The sequence below is a fragment of the Musa acuminata genome, chromosome BXJ3-4 (assembly GCF_036884655.1).
Source record: "Musa acuminata AAA Group cultivar baxijiao chromosome BXJ3-4, Cavendish_Baxijiao_AAA, whole genome shotgun sequence".
Lineage (NCBI taxonomy): Eukaryota > Viridiplantae > Streptophyta > Magnoliopsida > Zingiberales > Musaceae > Musa > Musa acuminata.
In genome coordinates this window covers 794,867-813,579 of record NC_088352.1, presented here as the reverse complement: position 1 = coordinate 813,579, position 18,713 = coordinate 794,867, and the positions used below count along the sequence as shown (strand labels likewise).

At 36.9% G+C, this 18,713-nt stretch overlaps 2 protein-coding genes and 3 long non-coding RNA genes across 5 annotated transcripts; 1 reads left to right on the top strand and 4 right to left on the bottom strand.

Annotated features, from left to right (window-relative positions):
- Nucleotides 1-414: 414 nt before the first annotated feature.
- Nucleotides 415-1,746, bottom strand: LOC108952679 (uncharacterized). The gene is made up of 3 exons (XR_001977767.2): nt 1,609-1,746; nt 1,174-1,501; nt 415-1,076 (listed from the first exon to the last, which is right to left on the bottom strand). It is a non-coding gene; the product is annotated as an uncharacterized LOC108952679 (long non-coding RNA).
- A 25-nt stretch (nt 1,747-1,771) lies between these two features.
- LOC135634717 (uncharacterized) lies at nt 1,772-3,692 on the top strand. The gene is made up of 3 exons (XR_010495427.1): nt 1,772-1,909; nt 1,978-2,030; nt 3,219-3,692. It is a non-coding gene; the product is annotated as an uncharacterized LOC135634717 (long non-coding RNA).
- Nucleotides 3,693-5,522: 1,830 nt separating this feature from the next.
- LOC135635111 (uncharacterized) lies at nt 5,523-8,791 on the bottom strand. Its single transcript, XR_010495553.1, has 3 exons — nt 8,702-8,791; nt 8,474-8,593; nt 5,523-8,384 (listed from the first exon to the last, which is right to left on the bottom strand). It is a non-coding gene; the product is annotated as an uncharacterized LOC135635111 (long non-coding RNA).
- Nucleotides 8,792-11,901: 3,110 nt separating this feature from the next.
- LOC135635006 (small ribosomal subunit protein eS30z/eS30y/eS30x-like) lies at nt 11,902-12,533 on the bottom strand. Its single transcript, XM_065145792.1, has 3 exons — nt 12,427-12,533; nt 12,204-12,341; nt 11,902-12,122 (listed from the first exon to the last, which is right to left on the bottom strand). Exons 1-3 carry the CDS (start codon nt 12,428-12,430, stop codon nt 12,076-12,078), a joined length of 189 nt encoding a protein of 62 aa, XP_065001864.1. The 5' UTR covers nt 12,431-12,533; the 3' UTR covers nt 11,902-12,075.
- A 701-nt stretch (nt 12,534-13,234) lies between these two features.
- On the bottom strand, nt 13,235-18,622 carry LOC135636622 (probable ADP,ATP carrier protein At5g56450). The gene is made up of 2 exons (XM_065148489.1): nt 18,128-18,622; nt 13,235-14,095 (listed from the first exon to the last, which is right to left on the bottom strand). The coding sequence occupies exons 1-2, from the start codon at nt 18,467-18,469 to the stop codon at nt 13,478-13,480; spliced, it is 960 nt and encodes a 319-aa protein (XP_065004561.1). The 5' UTR covers nt 18,470-18,622; the 3' UTR covers nt 13,235-13,477.
- Nucleotides 18,623-18,713: the final 91 nt, after the last annotated feature.

The following is an 18,713-nucleotide window of genomic DNA, read 5'->3' as shown; positions in this document are numbered from 1 at the left end:
GTATTTTACCACTAAGATATAAAGAGGAGAAAAAGACCTCATCTATTAGAGTAAATTTTACAAGCACTAAAAGTATTTTTTTTTTCTTCAACACTGTTCTTGTACTGAGACCTTGAGATTGATATAAAATGTTTCTTTTTGTATCTGAATCTCTTATCCTCTAAAGATCTTTGAATCCCCAAGCCACTCTTTTTTCTACTTACCAACACAAACAAGATCTAAATGGAACAAACACATTTTTGTCTTAGCAACATGGGAAAGAAGACTTTGATAAAAAGAAAACTTAGAACGAAGACAAGCCTTCTGTGATTCGATATTGTTGGTATGAATATAGTAGAGAAAAATTCAAATTACAAACCAGAACTTACATTCAAGAAGACTTCTTTGTACATCCTTTTTCAGAGAAAAATATGCTGAGTACTTCAAATGTTCCTTGTTCTACATCACTCCTTGCCTTTTCAAGACCTTAAAGATATCTGGTGCATTCATAGAACAGCAAACCTTAATTTCTAAGAGTTTCTTTTCATACTTGAATTTCTTGTCTCGATTCCCCGAATAAACCCTTTCCTATTAAGGAGTAAAAAAAAATTACTACCAACATTAACAAGATCAAGATCAAGATCAATTACATGGAAAAAAGTGCATTATTGTCTCTAATCCTAATGCACTGTTCGATGGCATGGCAATAGAGCAAGTGACATGGATAGCAAGTCAACTTGGTCTATAAGTTGGCCTGAATGATAAGATTGACACTATTGAAATCTTGGTCCTGATTTTATAAAGCAACAGGTCCAACCAGACCACCAAGATGAAAAGGATATGAGAGCAGAGCTGCACAAGCACGTAAACAGTAAGCAGCACCAGAGTATCAACCAGTGATTTCGGTTTGACTCCCTCTTGGGCGCACTATTGCTTCCACTTCTTTCCCTGGCCACCTTTTTGCAGCCACATGCACTTGCTCAAGGTGAACATGCTTATCCATCCACTCACCATGGCTCAGTTTAGGTAGGCCGTGATGGCATTTTGTTGCTTGTACTGCCCCCCAGTCACGATGGTGCCAACGTATCTCTTGCATCCTGCAGCTCGTGTTTGCAAGTCAAAATGCATTATGATTGATGCAGCTCATACAGCTTCCACATGACAAAAGAAAACAAAAAAAAGGACAATTGTTACCTGTGTCCTCGTACACAGCCTGTGAACTTTCTGCTTCTAAGAGCATAATTTGAACTAGTAATTTCGTGATCTGATGTCATGTAAACAAGTTGTTAATCTCTCTCTCTCTCTCTTGTATTCCATGGGGCTGCTGGAGATCTTAACCAGTACTTACCGCACTCCATGGAGTTCTTTCACACAGTTTTCCTTATAGCTGTACTATAAAACATCTCTATGCTTGTCTGCCGCCACTGACATGCAGTCAAGAACCATAACAAGCAACAGATTGCTTGGGGGTTAACCCTTAAGTTGTGGACCTTCAATTTGTAGCTATGGATCTAAACATGCCCTGTAAACAATCAAAGAGCTTGCAAGTAAAAAAGAACTATGTTCAACCCTAGTAAAAGAAAGTAGAAAATTTGGGGCCATACACAAGACCTGTTGTTTTGCACTTACAGCATTCAGTAGCTTTCGGTGGAGAGAAGGCAAGTAGGAATGCAGGAGTTACTGAAGCTAGTGTAGTTGACTTATTTCTGGTGGGCTAATGGATTTCATCATCATTCTATGAAGATATCATGAATGATGGACCATGGCAAATTCTTTTCCAGCTGCCATTAATCAACCATAAAAGGGGCCTTGGTTCCCTGCCAAGCTCCCACAAACAACATGAGAGAATCAAGAATAGCAGCAATCATGCCAAGACTCAAAACGTTCCTCATTGTTCTTTTTCTGATCCTTCTCTCTGAATCATCTTCATGTAAGTAGTTTCATTGTCCTATTCGTTGTTGCTTTCTCCTGTGAACTGTAGTTTAATTTCCTTCACAGGTCAAGCTGGAGGAAATCAGGATGGAAAAGAATCTGTATGCCTGGTGACCAAGGTATTCTGCAAGTTAATCATTTACATGTTAGTGAGATAGAGTTTTGTTCCACCATGACTTTAACGATGAAAATGTTTTTTTTCTCGAAAAAAATGAGAAGTCGAGGTAAGCTACGTTAGAAGTATGCTCCCCAGAAGCCATGAACATAATTAGACAAGGCCCAATCTTGCTGCTAAAACTTGATTGTACAATTGGAGAGAACATTTGACTCTAAGAGTAATCAATAACCATTTTAAGACTCCGTAGTAGTTGTTCAATCCATCTACTCAAGACGACCTTTCATTATCTAACAAAACAAACTGTTGATGGTTCATGAGATGTAGCAAAAATCTGAAAGACTCAAAAAGTGATTTAAGATGGATCTCACTTATATGCAGCTCCCATGCTATACAATACCACTTTTAAAGCCTAGTTATCAAAACTGGACCAGTAACAACCTGGTGAGGCCTTGGATCATTGAGATATTTAGTCGGACTAGTAAATTAGTCTTTCAGACTAGATGATTGGTAAAAGGATAATATTATATTTATACAAAGGTATAAGGTAGTAACTAAGGGATTAATTCCAAAGTCTCCAGGCCCTTTTAGACTTTCTTTTCCTTTCTGTTGTTGACTTTTAAAGGATAGAAATAATTGCGGTCTAAGGGCAGAGAGGAGCTTTTGATCATTTATGGATGACATTCCATAATGGCTTTGTGTGAATTGCACCAGTCGGTATTTCTGGTTTGCCAAAAACTAACCTGTTGCACTTGATCTAATCCCATACTTAAACATGTTAGATATAAGTCAAGACCACACTACATGATTTTTCCAATTGAACTGACCAAGTTGATCCTGTTTTCATAACCATACTATACAAGTGAACCTTGTTCTTTTTGACCTCTAACATAACTGATACAGTTGTCCAACTGTTTGTTTTTGTGCAAAGTTAATTTTTCAGCGAAAGGTGGAATTTGATCTCAAGATCTGAATCTCATAAGAGTCTTTACTAGTTGACAGTGCTAATTCCTTCAAAAGTTATTAAACAGCATTCTTTTATATAAATGACAACTGATGAGCATGAAATCAGTATAATATCAGGAGTTCTTTACTTGATTATTCCTTTTGTCGGGAACAAGTACTGATAACTTACTAATATGTATTTCATGAGGTTCTGTGATACATGTATTTCTGATGTTCTTAATGGCAGATATACATCAGAAAGGCATTATTGGAGACTACACTAGATTATGACTATGGAAGACCCAACATTAAACATGACCCTACTGTGAAAGGAAAACCAGGGATCGGTGGCAAGCCCTAGCTCGATGCCTTTTCTAGGAGATATATGCATCCAAAAGTCCCAACTGGACTAATCTCCTCCTACTGTTTTCTTCTTGACACACCTATCTGCACCAGGACACCATTCTATAGAGATGAGCCTCGACTGTTTGGCAATATGGAGATTGCACTGTTCATGTGGTTTTTATTAGGGTAGGGGCTGCTCTGTTAGATCGTTCTGTGCTGCTGAACTATATGTGTGGTTGTGTACTAGTTTGAATCTGACGAGCCGTTGAATCCAGAACTGAAGTAGATTTGCAATTTAGTATTTGATGTAACAGTCCTTAATGGAAACATATTATGATCTTATTTTAGAGATATCATGCATTACAACTGTTGACCATGGCAATGCCTCTCAAAATATTACTTTTCTTGCCTTTTATTACTCTATGGGCTTGTCTTCTCAAATCATTTCGATGAAATGAGTTGAAGTAATCCTGATCCCTATTTCATAAAGAAAATAAAACTTGGAAAAACATGGAGTTGAAATGATAAAGTAAAACCAAATCTCATAATATTTCTTTTCTTGCCTTTTCTTTAGCTCCATGTGCCTTAATTTTTTTCACATCATTTCAACAAAATCAACCGAGCTTCATTTTGATTTCAAAAAGAAGACAAAACACGAAAAATTATGGAGTTGAATTTAAAATGATAAAGTAAAATCAATCTCATAAAATTTATTTTCTATTCATTATTTTCTCCTCTTTCTTGTTCTTTGGAATCTTTTCAATAAAATGAATTGAGATAATCTTGATCTCCATTTCTGAAAAGGGATAAAAACATGGAAACGAATGGAGTTGAATTTAAGATATTTAAGTAAAAGGAAACTTCGATGGATAACTTCTGTAGGCAAGTTGCCTATGAACCTGTAGGTTAGTCAACATCTATGTGGAAGCATCTTATCTATTAGCTAGCGCCCTCTATTACGATCATGACCAAGGTCATCGTCTTCTTCTTGAGGTTTGTTATCTATTACCATCATCTGCATGTGGAACAAACTCAGAACAACCAGAATCAGATCAGCATCTGCCAACTGATTGAAACATGCACCAAAGTGTTGTTCAATGTTACTGAGGGCCTATAGCCAACTTTTTAGCATCTTACTTCTGAGAAAAAAAGGGGATGCTGGAAACACCAAGATTTATATGCATTTCTACAGTGGCAGCTAATTTGTAAGAGTATGAATCACCAGATAATGATGAGGACAAAAGACTCCTGAGATAACCAGAATTCTATAAACAAATACCTTGTATTGTCTATGTACAAATTATTTTAAAGAACTTCATAGGTTCATATCATGGTGGCTAAAGTAACAATATATCTTTTTGTTTTGGAAATTGTTTTATTACACAATATATTAGCTAATTATACACATCGTTGAGAGCAAGAAGCCTAGGAGGTCAAAAAGATGACAATCTGAAACCTCGATGCGTAGCTCATTGTGGCTTCAAAAAGACGAGGAGGTAAAGGACCTAGAGAAACTGGCCAAACGATTCACAACTTTGCCAGCATTGATTCATTGAACATAGTTAGAGCACCTTCACAAAACAGAAAATTTTTGAAGCCCTAAATTGCTGTTTTATGATTCATTTATACAAATCAGGCTTATCTTTTCCCTTCCATAATGACCTTGACAATACCCTTATATTCCCTCAAAAGGCTCTGCGAACACCATGGTTTTTGAGTAAACAGAAATCGCCTTGCTGATCTTGGAGCTCATTGATTTATATGTATTTGATTTAGAATCGGAATAAGCGACATATCCTATTATATCTGTATGATGTATATTTTATAAAAAATAAGGGTAAGAAATTTTACTTGTTTTGATCTACACCTACAAGGAAAGTTTAAACATCCTAGATGCTTAAATATGCAATGGACCAATATATGTGTTTGTTTTTTTCACTTTTTGGGTTACAAGCTTATGCATTGTTTAACCATCACAGAGGGTGCTACAGTGAGAACCATGATGAGAAGCAAACAAAAAAAAAGACTTTACTAGAGAAGCATGTCTTGGTCAATTACTCATGAAGGGAAATGGATGATATTATGAACAGGAAAAAAATCTTTTTATGTTATAAAAGAAGATGAGATTAGTGTCTAGATTACTGTAGAGCTACATATGCATATATAACAACTTGAGGGGTCAAGAGAGAGAAATAGTTACCTTTGTATAGAAAGCAAGTTTCTCAAACTGGGTGCTATGCTAATTTCCCATCCTACAAGTCAAACCAACATATAAAAGGAATGAACGAACATAAACAATGTCAGAGGCAATTTCTTTTAGTAATTCAAATGCTTTTTCCATTTAATTGTCGTTGAAAAATACACAAGCTAAAACAACAGTATGGGAATGAAAGTCCAATAACAAGCATCAAAATGAAGAATTTAGAGAGAAGACAAACGAACACATATGGAGGCAAAATTAATTAGGTGTCTTGTTTACTTCCTGTTGGAAATAGGAAAATCCACTCTAGCATGGAATCTAAGAGAGTCCTGAATCTATGAAAGGTATGTCATGGGCTATATTAACTATTCAGAACAGGAATATTATTTATCAAAATCTGGGATTATTCTATTTGTCCCATCTGTATCTTGTGGTCCTTTATGTTGACTCCTCTTAGCACTCATGCCAGATTCTCTCATGATCTGCTTAGCAGTTATCGAATTTGGAACACCTTTGTAAGTGATCTTAATCATTTTGACTATCCTTGGTGTGCTTGCATTATTCATCAACACTGACACTACAATGGCACCACCAACACATGGTTCAATGGATCTCTAGATCTGACAATCAATGGTCCTGTAGATCTAACAATTCCTGTGGCAAAATTGTATGAAGATTCAAACAATCAAATACTTCCTTATCACCAAAAGAAGTCTAAGCACAAACTCCTGACATCTCTTTTCTGATCTACCTCATTGATGGTATTTCTACAAGTGATGCCAATTGTGTTTTGAGAAATGTTGGACAGACAATATAGTTATACCTCTGTAGTTATTTCAATCATGCGTCATTCATTTAAAAATTTATCTTTTTTCAATTTGCAAGCTGAAGATTGTAATTTGGTTATTGCAAGAAATCGCCAACCAAATGGAAAAGCTCAAACTGCAAATCCATTGTATAAATTGTATTAAATAGAAAGGCAAAGAACGGGAAAATACAAATATTGATCTAAAAATGTATATGCCATAGTACACCTGACAACTAGTTACGGGCACTATTCATGGTGATCTTGAAATAAGATGACAGATATTTTCATACGTGAAACAGAAATTTTTTTATAGTAGTCTATTAATACAATCTTGCAATAGGATGATAACAATCTTGTAATAACAATGACACCATGTAACACAGTGTTAAGGCATACGAGTATGGTTCACCATTCCTTCCTCTTTGTATCTGTTGTGTTACACCATGCAGCTTTTTGTATGTGCAACAAATAGTGAATGAGATAGAAGTAAAAAATTCAAAATAGATAATAAGATAAGTGGAGGTCTGAACAATTTATTTCACTCTCTGAGATTCTCCAAGGTTATGTCTCATTATTAATCCAGATAAATACAGAGCAAGTTATCTTTCCTTGATATGTGGCCACTATACAGCGACTTCAGAATTGCTTCTGTTCTGCTAACAATAGTTTTGGCCATTCATTCCAGAAAGCAAGCAAAGGATGATGATTCTTTAGCTGGTGAAGAGTACTGCAAAATAAAAGCTTAGAAGGTAACTTTTTTTGTTAATCTCAAAAGTAAAATTTAAAATCAATGTAACCAAACACTGATGCACAATGACAGTTGTTTGATCAGAATACTGCATAGAAAAAAAAAATCTATGCATGTTATGGGCTGTTTATCTTTTCCAGATGTGCTAAAGACTTGTGCTATCATGATAGTTTAAGCTTCATATACATCTTAACATATTAGACAATTGTAGCATTTGTGATAGTTAATGCTACTCAGTTATGGGTATCAGTCTCTCATAGTTTCATCACCATCCGGTGTCTATTTATGGCATCCTACTTTAGTCTTACATGTAGAGTATGGGTGGAACTAGGAGTAGGGTGTTAGACTATTATTTAGGCACTGGAACATCAGCTTCAGTCAGGAACTTAGGAAATCATTTTAACAATTTTGATAATGTTAAAGAGCAACCAGAAAACATGATTAATGATACAGATAGATTCATAGAAGGTTTGTACACACTTAACAATGGTTCTCTCTTCTATGCCTTCAGTATGAAGTACAAACACTTTAAAGTAGGTCGAAAAGATCATAAGTAATTCATTGGTCTTCCTTTGCCAGAAAGATATACAATTGAAGAGGTCAAAGTATATTGTGATGCATGTTACCAGACATCATCTGGACATATAAAATTGTGCTTTTCTTCCATAGCATGAAAAGGAAAATTGGATAAAATAACTGAAAACAGTTTTTAAGCCAAACGCTGTAATCAAAATATCCAATGCATTACTCCAAGCATTGGAGTATGCATTTTTCAAGGAGATACAGAGCATGCTCTTAGGAAGAAACAAGTGAAATAAAAAACAAATGAAACCAGTTGATCAATAGAAAAATTATGATCAGTTTAACAGTAATGATGCAAGATCAGAACATTTTCAAGGTCTTAAGGCCCTATTTTATGAAGTCAGATAATTTGTTAGTAATTTCACATTCTACTTAGATATTTGATTCCAGAACTTACATAAAGTGGCTTTCTATCCTGTAATCTTCTTGAGACAACAAGCAAATAGTATCCTCATCAGCAATGGATATTAGGACTGACTTAAGTAAATATAAGATAAGCAGCAAGACCGATACAGAAGTTTCATTCACATGGAAATTAAATGACTTATCTTATAAATGTAATTATGAGGCAGAAAGAGCACATCGAAGCTATCTAGAAGACCTAGAGGCTTTATTCCACTGAGAGCTCATCGAAGTCTGATCACTACTGCTGGTTAGGCATCACCAGAAGTAGATGGAGAAGTGGTCTCCATTGATGAGAGAAACAGTAGCTGCTATCTTAATTTTTCTCCTGCCAGCACAATCACGACATCACTTGACATCCCCAGACAAAAGAAAAAAAGTATATGACAAAAAGAACATCAAGAAGAACATTCCTACATTCTCCTCTCCTGTCCTGTGCTGAGACCTCTCCAAGATGATACCAAATGAAGAGGTATCACCTTCTTTATCCCTGGAACCTGATAAGCTGCAACCGGTTCTGCAAACCTAACAAGGGAGCTGAAGAAAAGCAAGAATATGCTATGACTTCCAGGGAAGACCAAATCAAGGAGAGGATAGAAGAAGAGTAGAAGAGGCAAAGGAGAACCAATGGGCTGTGCTCTGTACCTGCGTCTGCAACCAAATACCACACGCACTCCGCGGTGAAACAACAGGAGCAGCTGACCTCCAAACGAGGTGAGCTAGACCGCGTTCTTTCATGTAGCTGCAAACTGATCCAGCTGTGGTTGAACCTATGACATTTATATTATACATGTCAAGTCTTTATAAATTAATTTAGTTTTTCTTTATTTTTGAGCGAATTTTCTAACAAGAAACTGTAAATTCTAAGTGTTTTTTTTTTATGAAAAATATTATTTTATCTTCATAATTTTAAAAAATTAAACTCAAGCATGACCGTTAGCTTGTGAAGGTATAAGTGATCATGGAAAATGAAGAGGGCGAGAAGCATGATCGTTAGCTTGTGTTGCAATCACAGAAGAAGAGAACGATGACCAACACTACTAACTCATGTGCAGAAACACAAATGAATAGAAGAGGGGGAGGAGGAGGATGACCGATGTTATTTGCTAACTCACATGTGAAGACCTAGATAGACAGGAGAGAGGAAGGGGATGATCGACAAGAACCACATTCGATCATGCTGAGTCGGTAGAGCTACTAGGCATAAGACTGAGACGATGATCAACAAAGATAAAATGATTATTTTTGAAAAAAATTATTTTACAAAAAAAATCAAAATTAAGATTTTTTTAATTCACTTTTTATTTTATTTTTTTATATACAATTAAAAATAATTTAATATATTTTTTCTCAGGAAAAAAAAAGAATGTTATTTTTCGTTAAATTTATTTTTCATTCTTTGAAAATTAATTTTTATTGTCTATTTCTCACTTTTTTTTGCATTTATCATAATTCCTCCCAAAATACATTTGCATGGATGCCTCTCATAGACTTTTGCTGAGATCTTATGTTAGTCTACAATATAAATCTCTATATAGTTTAAGGGAAACAAAAAAGAATATGACGTTGATTTCTCGGATATCTGAAGTTATTTTTTTATTGTAACCATTTTCATTATAATATGTACAAGTCCCTATGTTCTCTTTTTCTTGGGTGAAAATGACATGGAATGTTTGATATCATCATCAATTCATATATACTTGAGAAGGTAAAAGCTATTTAGGTGGATTTAAGAGATCAGATCTACCAAACAGTAGTTTTCTTCCCTCAATGACCAACTAAAATGGAATAAAAAATAAAATAAACCAATTAGACACTGAAATAAAATAAAATAAAGTGATAAACATGAAAATTAAAGCAGAATGAACCCCATGGGCCCACGATATCCGTGCTGCTCCGCGGGTCCATTTTGTGACGACAGCCCTGTTTCAGGGGGTCCCATGCGAGCCACGAACCGCTCCGATTCGCTCTTCGCGACCAAAACCAACGGACAGTAATAAGCCACGTGGATAGTCGAGCCTAGTGAAAATTCCACATTCAAGTCTTTTCTTCCCCTTTCCGTAGTGACGGTGGCGTAACGGTCCTCGCCTGCCTCCTCCTCCTCCTACAGCTACCGCTCACCCAACGCCAGCCGCAACCCGCTCAGGCCGCCGTCTGATCGCGCCGCGGGCCTGCGGATCGGGGATGACTCTGCGGGGAGGTGGTGAGCCGTCCTCTTCGCCGGAACCAATGGTTACTACAAGTACCCCATCAGGTAGGTGAAACCCCCCTTTTCCATCTTCTTCGATCTCCTAATCGTTTTCACTTTCTTTTGTGGTTCTTTGCTTCCGCGTGGATTAATTTATCCTTATTTGTCTCTTTGATTTAACCCGAAATAATTTCTTCTCTAATTCTTTTCATAAAATTAGGTTTTCTCCATAGAGAATTTGTTGTTATTATTGATATTAAGAGTCAAGTTGGGTTCCTTGTAATCTTCGCTACCTTTGATACTTCATGTATGCCTTTCTCAGTTATTATTGATATTAGACAAAGAATCCATGTGTAAATCTTCACAAAAATTACAATCGGAAGATTTATTGGACTGTGACAGCTAATGCTAGTCGATATGAGCACATGATCCTTCCTTTTGTTCCTTTGGTTTTTTTTGGTGTGACATGTCTTCATTTGGTCGTTTTTGTTTTGTTTGATTCATTTGGTCCCATGTCGGGTGTTGTTGCATGATAGCATATAACGTATAAGCTAATCTAATTGTTTCCTCTATTTTGCTACATTTCATTGCTGATCCAATGCCGAGATTATTCGTTTGAGGAGTGTACAATGCTTTCTTTGCTGAATTCATCACGAATTAATTTCTTGAAGCCGAATTGTTCTTGACTTCACAAGTTCCAACTATAGTCGCAACAGAACTGATTCAAGAATCTAGAATCTTTTGGATCCGTATATTAGATGATAAGAAGACTTACAAGATATCTTTGGCACATATTAGATCGTGTGGTTTTCTCTATAGATAATTGTGTAATGGGAGAACAATCTTACCTTGATTTCCCATAATGGGGTCTGGGTATGTAAGATGCAATTTTGAAGTATGCATCGAGGGCCCAATGCACATCTCGGTTGATAATTTTTTGCATATCATATCTGGCCTGGATGCTGCATTACAAATGATGTATTGATGCTATCATTCTATTAAATGTTGACTTAGTGAGAAACCAATCTGATTTATATCTTCTATTAAATAAAATTTTATTTATTTATTTTTAAAAAATATTTTATATTTATTTATATGATTATATTTTTATATTTATTATATAGCTGGGTCATATGGTTATTATATTCACTTTTGAATAAATATTAAAATGTATGAAGGGTAAATTGATTACAAAATATTTAATGTGATTTTGAAATATAATTTTATTAAAAGATAATTACGTCAATGCATATTTAAAATATAGTTTTCATATATTGTTTATTAAACACTCATTCCACAACTGCACATTCACATAAATCTATTTCTCTAAATACACATTAAAAATATAAATATGTTTTCAAACACACCCAAAGTATTTCTTTTAGAATAACTATTTAAACTCTAGCATAACTCTACGATTTTAGTATTGCACTCTCATAATGTCAATGTAAAATAACAATAAAAATACGGGTCGGTGGAACTAGAAAACTAACTCAATTCATTCCGACAGTGGCAGCTTTTGACGACAATGATAAACGTGCCTAAAATCTGTGTATTAATTAACACATGCGTAACCCCAACTATGACAAACGGAAAGGAGCCGTCTGTCTTTCATCGATCATGTCATCATAGGCAAAACAACAAAGATTAATTCCCAAAACCACAAAAGATTAATCTGATTTCACCATAACAAATAAAATTAGGTTCCCATCAGTCATCGTCAACCCACCGAATGCAAAAAAGGGGATCATGTAAACCAACAAACCCTACATTCTTACGACACCAAAATCAAAATTGCTTCCGAACGCCTTCGTTTCGGATTCTTCGGTCTTTACTTCTCCGACGAGTTGGGTCCCCTCTTCTTGCCGAATCCAACCACTAATCAAAATAACAATAGATAAGTAACTACAAAGCGGTAACAAAAACGTTGTTCTACAGGGAAAGAAGGAAGAAGCGCACCTGCGGTGACGAACCGCCGGTTGTGCTGCATCCGCTTGTAGGCTCTGCCCCTCGGTTTCTTCGGCTTATCCGTCTTCGCCTGTTTGGGCGTTTGCCCTCTCACCTTGCCGGCGCGAGCGAGAGATCCGTGCACCTTACCTGAACTTAACCAAGGAGCAGGAATCGGCACGGCACATATACGAAGAAGAAAAGGAGAAGAGGACGAGGAGGAAGGATAGCTAACCCATGGTGGATGAATTGGCCTCTCCGTCTAGGGGCTTCCGGCGCACAGGAGAACGAGGCAGAGATATCGAGACGAGGCAACTCCGATTAGGGTTCTATTGCAAAGGCAAACGAATTTATAGATTCGTGGCATCTATCACGTGAGATGCACGTGTGATATTCTGGTCAACTCGTCGGAAGGATCTCCTGTATCGTTTCGAGCAGGGTTCAGGGGTTTGTCCACCAATAGCCAACGAGGTGTGATGGGAAGTGTCGTGCCCAAACTTCAGATGGACGGCGGAGATTGATTAAGATGTAATGGTTGTTTCAAATTTTTTAATTTAAATAATATATATATTATTATATTAATAATTTATTACGAGTCATCGTATATACATTTAACAAACTTGAAAATAGAGACTTATATATTATATTTTTAAAAATATAATGATTCTTGTGATTTATGATCAAAATCATATGGATTAAAATATTTTTTAATTTAAATTATATATCATTGTATTAATAGTTTATTATGAATCAATATATCACATAAACAAACTCTAATATTCGTTAAATCAAACTTGACGGAAGGAACTTATATATTATATTTTTAAAAATATATAAATTATTTTAGATACGAATAAATCATAAGAACCTGGTGGTACATGATCAAAATAGATCTTAACCCTAATAATTATATGTCAACATCTTATATTTTTTTATTAAATATAAATATTTTTATGATCTAAGCAAATAGGCTTTCGTACTAATTATAAGAATAAAACTATACGATAAAAAAATTTAATATTAGGACTAAAATCAAAATATCATAAATTAAAGATAGATTGTGCACATCTTTCATGTTAAAATACCTCGGACATCGTGAAGTATGGCACCAATCTATAAGAAAGAATGTACTAATTATATTTTTTTAGGGGATCACTATTAACACGTCAATCTAATATCGAAATCTTCGAGCTGTCAAAAGCAAGTGTCGGTGTCGATGTGTTTTATCTTCTGCTTTTTCTGTACTCTTTGATGTGAAAAATGTGGTAAACTTACAGCCTTCCCTGTCAAAACCCACCCCATTTCATCAACTTCTTTACCTCATCATACAACACCAATATAGCAGCTGCACCAGTACTCCTGAACATGTTAGAGATTGCTCCACGGTAAAATGAAGTTAAACCCTCAAACCTATAAATCTTCCTCCAACAGTCTAGAGTGCTATGATACATTGGTTTCTCCAATCCAGATTGCATCATCAACCTCCTCCTTATGGTATCAAGTGGATACGATATGAGACCTGCCATCGTCGTTACAGCTTGGGCTGTCACCCATCGCTTCCACAAGGCAGAATCTTCTGGGACGAGAAAATCCTTGGCCGTGTCAAAACCACCAAAGTATAGTCCCCGATGGACGATCATTCCATGAATTGAGGCAGGTAGGCCTCTGTAGATGCCTCGAATGCCTTCTTTCTTGTACGTGGTTTGGAGGAAATGGGAGATGCCTCTAAATTGCCGGGAGTCCCTCCTGCCAACATCAGCTGCAAGCCGGGTATGGGCTATGTCCAGTGGGTAGATGATGACCAAAGTTGTGCAGCCTGCCGCAGCCCCTGCCATGAAGTTGGAAGCTGCAATAGACACAAACCGATCTGCCTCTCTTCCCTTCAATATTGTCCTGTAAGCATCCTGAAAGAGTAATATGTTGGGAAACATGAGAAACCATCAGCCGGTATATATACTTTCTGACAATAGACCGTATCTTTTAAGCTAAACAGCACAAGAAAATATGGAGAAAGTAAGCAGATACTTTGAGAACATAGAGAATGACTAAGCTCTCATTCTTATGGAATCGATCCATAGAACCTTCAGAACATGAAATGCACTTCTCTGTAGCTACATATAGAATGATAACGCATGATTTCAGAATATTGCAGTAGTTAGTATATCACCAACTTTGTATGGTAGGTGACAACAAATACACTTCATTATTTTGTATATAAACATACTATTTATCTTTGCATGCAACCCTACTATTTGGTTCAAGATCTATGGGGGTACTTCAATATGATACAATATATACACAATCTAGTATTGAAACAAAGAATAAAAATTTTCAGTTTACCAGCATACTTTGATTCAATGTGTATACTGTGTACCTCTATATCATAGAGATAAAACCCAGACTAGAATGGACCGGCCAAAATGACTAAAAAAAATCAATAATCAGACCCTTAACCAGTCCAATTTACTAATTAGACTATTTGAACTATTGGAATACCATCAACTCTTTATTTATTGTCAAATATATCTAAATTTGGCATGGGCATTCAAGCGTTTTAATTAAAAGGATACAAGAGAAAAAAAAATTGTTACTCTCTCATTCCTTTAATGTTTTAACTGTCAACAGCAGACCTTCCCACTCCTCAGCCTCCTCCTCCTCCTCTTCCTCCTCTCCATCTCATTCTCCATTTCCTCCTCTCCTTCTGCTTCTCATTCTCCTCCTCCTCTAACATCGTCAACCTCTTGTTCACACATGTTTTGTATGTCAACAGCAGCCCTTCCTACTCCTCAGCCTCCTCGCTTCTTATTCTCCTACTTCTCCTTCACCTGATTGTTGGTACATATGGACCGTACCGATCCCTGAGTCCGATATGAAGATTTCAAACCATGAAATCAACCACTCAGAATATTAATCTTAAGGTTCAATTATGAAGAATATCTACACCTCAAAAACATCTAATGATAATATGGATTACCAACAATCATTGTTGTTAAGTTAAAAGGGCATATAATTTTGCAATTCAGTTGTATTGGAATAGACCCCGATGGAAGCTCAAAGACAAATTGGATAAACTTAGTAGCCTTAACTTGACTGTGGCACTTGTAGGTATCTAGTCTCCTAAATCAGAACAGCAATCTCCTCAACTACAATCACACTTAGGCATAAAACAATTTACCTAAATTGAGAAGCCAAATTGTAGATCAAGGCATTACAAAAGAATTATAGATCAAGGCATTACAAAAGAATTATAGATCAAGGCATCAACTAAATTGAGAAGCCTGGTGGGCAACAAAAACTAACACATACAGAAGTTTCTGATGGAAACGATGAACTCCGGTTCTAGCATTCTTTCTTATATGGTCATGTTCATGTTACATGAAGCTAGCTCACTAGCAGATGGTCTTACTAAAATATGATATAACACACTAAGTTAGCACATCAGTGAAGTCATTGGAACCATTAAGCCTGACTACTGAACCTGAAGGAAGCTGAGCATTGAGACGGATGCATAACCATGACAAATTTGACTATTGATTCTGAAAGAAGCTAAAATGGAAGCATGCCACAGTTATGTTATCAAACATTTGTAAATGCAGAAGACAAGGAATAACTGGTGATAGACCATAGAACAGGGAAGTATCACTAACGAGGAATGGAGAGCAGCTACTTCAGAATGTATTATGTTTGAAGGGTAAGATCAAGATTCTTAGATTTCTCAAGCATAATTTTGTCAGTGTGAAAGAATGAGCAACTGCTCTAGGTCCAAGAAATATGCGATAATGAGCAATAAGATCTGGTCTAGATTTAAGAAATGTAACAATTACACTTAGCTTGATAACAGTAGTTGCAAAAATACAATTTGTTTACAGATGGTTCAGGAATATCTCTACCTCTACCAAACTTTAAAGTTGGTCAGGCAGATAATCCTATGCAGAATTTAGATACATATTTAAAATATAGAGATTGAAATTTTGATCTGAGATACAACAATCATATGCAAGGTTTTAAATACCAGACAAACTGTTATGTATTGGCCAATATTTTTCGATCTGGTCATCAATACCCAAACAAATATAGCCTGATAATGGTGGATGTACAATTCATTTCTAAATTTTATTACTTTACTCACCTATAAAAAGCGGTATGAGTCAGTAAACCACACTGTACACTGTTATTTTTAATACCAATGAACTACCTGCTTTTAGCTCCTTCATTTTCCTAGTATCTCATTCTCCACCTTACACTTGAAAAGACTAATGAATCATCGCAATAGGTGAAAGATAACAAAATCAAGATTCAATAGACTAGGACTCATCTGTTCATGACATCATTTTGGTCTTTTATGTGAAAGTAACAGAACCAGGAGAAGCTGTAAACGAATAATGTAGGTAATGGGTGGCAAATGGGTCAAAACACAGATAGCAATGTCCAATTTCAATTGGGAAACAATATTACACTCAAAATTGGTTTGGTGCCATTATTAGGTAAAATAGAAAACATGGCATCGCATCATGAAAGTATTTATGTGGATAGTATCTTACTGTAATTTGTAAAGCCAAAATAGAATCATCAAAGCATTTACATGGATGGTACCCAACTTAATTAATAGGATTGCCATCTATGGCACGCAACATTTGCCATATCGGCCAAGTCCTACAGTGTACATACTGAAGTCAGATGGCTACTTAAATTAAGTCTACAAATAACACCTTTGTAGGTGTTATACAAAGTGCATACATTCATTATTTCCAAAGAGGACTCAATGATAAGTAGTATGGCTGCTTCTTGTGAGTTTCAAGGACCAACTGATAGACACTTTGATCTATGATTCTTAACCTAAAGTCAGGTGGCTACTTAAATGGAGTATACAAATAACACCTACTTAGTGGATCCTGGTTATACTTTCTTAGCAGAGACACTATTATCTTCCTTGGCTAAACTTTTACCATTCTTTGCCCCCCAAAATCAGTCTTGCCTCTGTTTATTATTCATTGTTTCGTATAATGGCAATAAAATCCATCATGTGTTCATGCATGTTCATCTTATTAATCCCAATTTGGCATGCATCCCTGGAAATAACAGTTGTGCCATTTCCTTCCATAGTTTACAAGACATTTTCTGCCTCTGTTTGGCTAAGCTGGAACATAAGATGCAATTTTAGAGTGAATGAATAGTCATGATGGGGCTTAGTGTTGTCAACAAGTATGAAAGCATTCATGTGGATAGTATCCTACCATAAGTTATATAGCTGCAATCTACTGCCTTTATCCTAAGGCTAAAGTATATCAAAGACCAGGTTTAAAGAGTACATTGGATCACTCACACAATGCACATTACATTCAGTCTTTGCTGAGAGAAACTGAGATAGGCAGTATTGGAGTACAGTCAAAAGTTTTTAATGCCTTACTGGAAGTACATTTAACAAACACCATCTAGGTCTCTACATTGTAGTCTCAAATGTATTCATCAACAACCAGTTAGCAATTCCTTGTCAATTTCCTAGTATAGAAACCCTCATTATATGCCTCAATCGTTCAATCTATCTTCAGTCTGTTACTCATTACATGTAGCTGAAGGCAAGAAAACTTTTGGTGTCTTTCTGGATGTGCACTTAGAGCTTCAGGTTTGACATGCATCTGTGGATCATGGTTTTGGTTTATCTCTTCGCATGCAACCTAAGAATCTTTCGTGCCCTTCTTAACTATAACAACAGTTCTAATGATGTGGTTCAACAGCATCCACTCGGCGAAAAGATGCGATCAAGCATCAGCACCACAGATTCGCTCCATCATGACACGTCAAAAGTTGACCAAATGAAATCAATTACAGTAAGGCATTTACACCCATCGCCCCAAATCGGCAACTATTACCCTATCCCATCGGTTTGGGGTTTGGGGGGTTGTTGGGGTTGAGGTGGAGGAGGAGGGTGTACCTACCTTGAGGGAGAAGTTGAGAGCGACGGAGGGGTAGTAACGAAGGACGCCGGTGCCGTTCCCGCGCCAGAGGGAGAGGACGCCTTCCTCGCGGGCGGTGCGGGAGATGCAGTCAAGCATGCCCCGGAAGCGGCGCCCGGGCCCACCGGCATCGTGGAGGAGGAGGGCGGCGTTGCTCTCCTGAGTCTGGAGCAGCAGCTTCGCCCGCTCGATCGGCGCCACCACGGTGTGCACGAACCCTCCCATCACCGCTCCCGCCACCACGTCCCTCTGGAACTGCCACGCCCACCCTCTCTTCCGCCCTCCCCCATCGCCGTCACCACAACTACCACTGGTCGACGCCATCAATCATCGCCACCTTATATATACTCTCTCTGTCTGGTACTTTTTCGCGGAAGCTTTGTTCACTTCTCTCCTACCTCGCTCTAATTCTTCAGCGGGCGACCGAGAGGAAGCGTGTCCTCTCTACTCTCTTTCTTGAGGCGGCTACCATTCTACGTTCTCCAGTGGTTATATAGAGAGGGAGGAGGTGGCTATCACGTGGCATGCACGCGAAGTAGTTGGAACATGGTGTTAAAAGGCCGCTACC

Excerpts from the sequence above, each read along its gene's own strand:
- LOC135635006 (XM_065145792.1), bottom strand. Across the intron at positions 12,123-12,203 it reads CCGGCGGTTCGTCACCGCAG|TGGTTGGATTCGGCAAGAAG; the intron begins GTGCGCTTCTTC and ends TATTTTGATTAG.
- LOC135636622 (XM_065148489.1), bottom strand. The coding sequence starts at position 18,469 with ATGGCGTCGACCAGTGGTAGTTGTGGTGACGGCGATGGGGGAGGGCGG. Across the intron at positions 14,096-18,127 it reads CTCTCAACTTCTCCCTCAAG|GATGCTTACAGGACAATATT; the intron begins GTAGGTACACCC and ends TTACTCTTTCAG.